Raw genomic sequence first — 4,840 nt, 5'->3', positions numbered from 1 at the left:
ATCAGAGGATGGGTACATGGTGGCCATAATTACACCTCCACCACCAGCCTGCACAGTGGTAACAAGGCATGATGGAGCCATGTTCTCATTCTGTTTGTTGCGAATATGACTCACATATGAATCTCAAACAGAAAATCGAGAATAATCAGACAGGCAACATTTTTCCAGTCTTCAACTGTCCAATTTTGGTGAGCTCTTGCAAATTGTAGCCTCTTTTCCTATTTGCTGTGGAGATGAGTGGTACCCGGTGGGGTCTTCTGCTGTTGTAGCCCATCCCCGCCCTCAAGGTTGTGTGTTGTGGCTTCACAAATGCTTGCTGCATACCTCGGTTGTAACGAGTGGTTATTTCAGTCAAAGTTGCTTCTCTATCAGCTTGAATCAGTCGGCCCATTCCTCTGACCTCTAGCATCACACAGGCATTTTTGCCCACAGGACTGCCGCATACTGGATGTTTTTCCCTTTTCACACCATTCTTTCTAAACCCTAGAAAATGGTGGCTGCGTGAAAATCCCAGTCACTGAGCAGATTGTGAAATACTCAGACCGGCCCGTCTAGTACCAACAACCATGCCACGCTCAAAATTGCTTAAATCACCTTTCTTTCCCATTCTGACATTTAGTTTGGAGTTCAGGAGATTGTCTAGGACCAGGACCACACCCCTAAATGCATTGAAGCAACTGCCATGTGATTAGTTGATTAGATAATTGCATTAATGAGAAATTGAACAGGTGTTCCTAATAATACTTTAGGTGAGTGTATGTCAAAATCTAAGCTTTGTCCAGCTGCTTTGTCTAGGAAGTGATTAGCAAACTGATTTACATGTATGTATATTTTTTCAAACCACGCATGGAAATGTACATAAAATAATGGTTGCACCGAGATGCATCGATAATCTGTTTAGAATCGAATCGTTGGCCTCTGAATCGGGAGGTGCCCAGAGATTCCCACCCCTAATATTTATACACATATTTTGCTCCTGAAAACAATGAAGACATGTACTTCTTGTACAGTAGCATGTTACCTTTCACCAACACCACCTCAGTGTTACAGTCTTTAAAAGCACTCACTTGTTCCCCAGCTTCTTGCATCTCTCCATCATCTCCGTTAGCAGAGGCTAAGATGGAAACACAAACAGCATTAAAAACACTTCCTCTGTCTTTAGAAACAAGACTTTTGCACTAGTGAAAGGTGGCCATTTGTGGCAATACTGTATATCCAATATCTTTCAGTTTGAATATTACAAGCTAATTAAGTTGAGGTGTGTGACTGCGTGCCTCTGGAGCTCGGTAGGCAATGCACTGCAGGATCCAGCTGATGGCGGGGGAATAAAGCGTCAGGTACTCGGGTACCTCCACCCTCTGCAGGACCAGCTGGTTCTTGACGCTCTCGCTGCTGATCTGACGGAAAGTGCCCAGCAGGTCGAAGAAGTTGCGGTTCAGGCTGTCTTTCAGGTGGGGAGCGACTTCCACGCCCACCTGGAGGGAGATAGAGCACTCTTATCTCACGCTCCACATCTCTATTTTTTCCCTTAATCAATCATTAGTTTTTTACTGGTTAACATTTAAAGCTATAGTGCGTCGTTTCTGCCCTCTCCATGAGGGATTCTAAGTAACAACCACAACACTGGTGGAACGTCAGAAACAGACGGTGAAAAGGAGGAGACAAGAGAGAAAAATGGTAAGAAGTGTCCCACCCTGCAGAGGTAAGCTCTGGTGTACGCTGCCACCAGGGGGTCTCCAATCCCTCTGATCATGGCTGTCAACCGAGGGAGCGTCTCCTGAATACCGCTGTGAAGTGTGGAGGGAGAAAAAAAACCCTCATAAACAGAGAGGACCATTTAGTTGGTCCATTGTAACAAGTATCAATACTAAAATCTTTCAAACAACCCAAACATGGCACTCTGATTTAAAACAGAAAGGTGCATAGTATCTTACAAAGCTAATATTGCTAAAGGCAGAATATCTAAAGAACATTGCAGCTAAAAGTATTAAACGGTAGGCTTACAAGTGAAAGATTGACTAATAATAGCCCATAAGGGAAACTAACCATTTGTTCAAGAAGCGGTTGCACTTGAGAATAGCAGCCTCAACGTATCTGTTCACAGAGGGTCAAAGAGTCACAATTCTACACGAGGCAAAGAGTGCCTCCTGGATGATGGGGATGTTTTATTTATTTTTTTTATTTTTATTTTTTTTACAGTGGTGTTGTATGTAGGTATCCACACGCAGTGTATCACCTAGAGGGCAATGGGGCCTCCCCGGTTTGGAGAAGCAGGCAGGAGTACCGGCCCGGAAGCTAATCGATGTACTGCTGTGGACGGAGGCAGCAGTTTATTTACAAGAGTTTCATCTTGCCATCAGACAGGCCTTTACGACGGGAAACTGAAGCCGTTATCTATGCGCTCTTCATAGCTACCTGCCTCTTCTGACAAAAACATTAATTTCAGCGTGCAGAACACGGCGACTGCCTCAATCAGTTAGTTTGCTTGAGTGAAACGTGTGGTATACTCGCCGCAGCCGGCCTGTCGCACGAAATGTGACGTCATGGTAGCGCTGGAACTATTTATATTCCCGCGTGGTGCTCGCAACACTTGTTGGGGTCTTCTCCTGAGCAAAGGTGGCGCTAATGAGAAAAGGCTACCGACTTTGCTATTTCTACAAACTAGAAGAAGACGAAAAAGGTAAACAACGGAAAAAATGGCAGCAGTATTGCCGTCAATGCTTTGGATCAAGCCTTTCATTCACCATAAAAGAACTCATCTTAACCCGGTAAGTTAACAAGAGAGACTTGCAGTCACTCTGAGAGTCCTGGCATCCGGTTGTCCGCAAACTCGTCCATGCTTCCTGTTTCCGCTTTGTAGTGCGCCAATGAAAAAAAAAGAAAAAAGACAAAAAGAATGGTGAGCGCCTTCTGCTTGCGCACTCAAAATCCTCGCAACTGTAAACGACCCTTATTGTGTCACTTTGACGAATCCAAAATAACTGTTTACACACCAAAGTGACACAACAACACTAACTAACTAATCAATCAAGGCAGCAGTAGACCAGCAACCCCGCTGTTCATCAAGGTCAAATTACTGTTTTTATTCCGGTGGTCTGGTGGCTTTGAAGAGAGCATAGATGGATGTAACGGATTCAGTTCCCCGTCAGAAAGGGCAGTCTGATAGTAAGGTAAAGCTGTAAAAATATTCTAAATATAGTGTACACTTAAACCGATTTTTTATTTTTTAGGTGGCTAGGTAATACATTAACTATGGAGAAGAACCAAATTTAATATGTAATGTTATAAGAAGAGATGTAGACTAATGCAGGGACTCTGGACTTAACTATTTCACAAACAAATTTATGATTGGAAATACAATTTAGAGTCAACAGAAAGAAGGACCAGAGGAGGCCTGACATTAGTTCTGGTCATCTGCGAAGAGTCCTCGAGATCAGATTTGAATCATTGAAGTTGTGCTGATGGCAGAAAAGGATACAATCTGGGCAGAAGCTCTCTAATGGACGCAATCTTGAAGAACCAGTTGAGGCACGTCTCCTTGGCCGTGTCGTTAACATCGTCGACTGTGAACGAGTCTGAGGAAGGAGGGAGCCATGAAGACACATTATACCCATCACCTCAGAAGCTAGAGAAAAAATCTAAATGCTCAAATTCAATCCGACTGGACATGTTAGATCCTCTCTGTACCTGGTAGGGGCCGTGGGTCTGAACACATGGTCCAGATTCTATCGTACACCAGGCGGCCTACAGACAAGCGAGACTACAGTTAGAAAATGTTTGTGTTTTTTTTACTGGAGAGACCGATACAAGGATTCTTTACGCACCGAAAGTGTCGAGGATATCGGTGATGAGAACAAACTTGCTGGGGTAGAACTGGATCACCGAGGTGTCTGACAGAAGCTTTGAGCACTGGGACACAGGTCACAGATCAAGGTTTATGTTTTTAAACAGAGGACATCCAAATCCAGAGGTAAGACAGGTGGGTACTGTGACCAGCGGTGGAATGTAACTAAGTACACGTAATCAAGATCTTGTACTTTACTTGAGTATTTTCTTTTCATGCCACTTTCTTCTTCTACTCCTGACATCTCAGGGAGACATATCCACTACATTCATCTGACAGCTTTAATTACTTTACAAAATAAGATTTTTTTCACACAAAACAGTGTAGTTTATAATATATAATGTTATATGATAAATTAATCTACCCAACAATAAAAACGGCCTACAAGTCCCGTTGAAATAATAAGACGGTTAAAACACTTGATTGACAGAACTGTTCAGATCATTTCCAGTTTCTAAAATGTGAGGATTTTTCTGCATATTTTTAATACTTCAAGTAGGTTTTCCTGAGGATACTTAATACTTTTAATTAAGTTGCATTTTCATCGCAGGCCTTCTACTTGTGACAGAGTATTTTTACGGTATGGCATTAGTACTTTCACTTAAGTAGAGCATCTGAATACTTCTTCCACCACTGATTGTGACTGAAGGAACATGAAGAAATGATGTTGGGTTTTTGCTCTATTGTTTGGGGGGATGAGTGTTTTCGACGGCTGGTTCACCTGGATGACGATCTTCAGGGCTTTGACCTTCTGGTCCGAGGCCCAGGCCTCCTTCAGGGACTGGTTCAGCTCCTCGATGCGGTTAGCGTACTCCTGCTGGGAGAGGTTCAGCAGCTCTCTCTGGGAACCCTGCACGCAGATAGACAGACACACGCATACAATTTTTATTTTGATACTGCTTTATTCGGGGCTTTGGTTGGTTTAAAGGTCCCATGGCATGAAAATTTCACTTTATGAGGTTTGCCTGCCTATGGTCCCCCAGTGGCTAGAAATGG

General features: G+C 43.3%; 1 protein-coding gene across 1 annotated transcript in view; it reads right to left on the bottom strand.

Moving 5' to 3' along the window:
• The window catches only part of LOC116671801 (VPS35 endosomal protein sorting factor-like), a 35,401-nt gene that overhangs the window by 27,267 nt on the left and 3,294 nt on the right, over window positions 1–4,840 (bottom strand). Inside the window, 8 exon segments of the mRNA XM_032503275.1 lie at window positions 1,068–1,114; window positions 1,275–1,475; window positions 1,694–1,787; window positions 2,047–2,094; window positions 3,479–3,575; window positions 3,688–3,744; window positions 3,825–3,909; window positions 4,566–4,694. Coding sequence (XP_032359166.1) covers window positions 1,068–1,114; window positions 1,275–1,475; window positions 1,694–1,787; window positions 2,047–2,094; window positions 3,479–3,575; window positions 3,688–3,744; window positions 3,825–3,909; window positions 4,566–4,694 — 758 coding nt within the window.

Source organism: Etheostoma spectabile, chromosome 21, assembly GCF_008692095.1.
Source record: "Etheostoma spectabile isolate EspeVRDwgs_2016 chromosome 21, UIUC_Espe_1.0, whole genome shotgun sequence".
Taxonomy (NCBI): Eukaryota; Metazoa; Chordata; class Actinopteri; order Perciformes; family Percidae; genus Etheostoma; species Etheostoma spectabile.
Note: the sequence above shows the minus strand (reverse complement) of the source record. Positions and strands in the feature narration are given on the sequence as shown.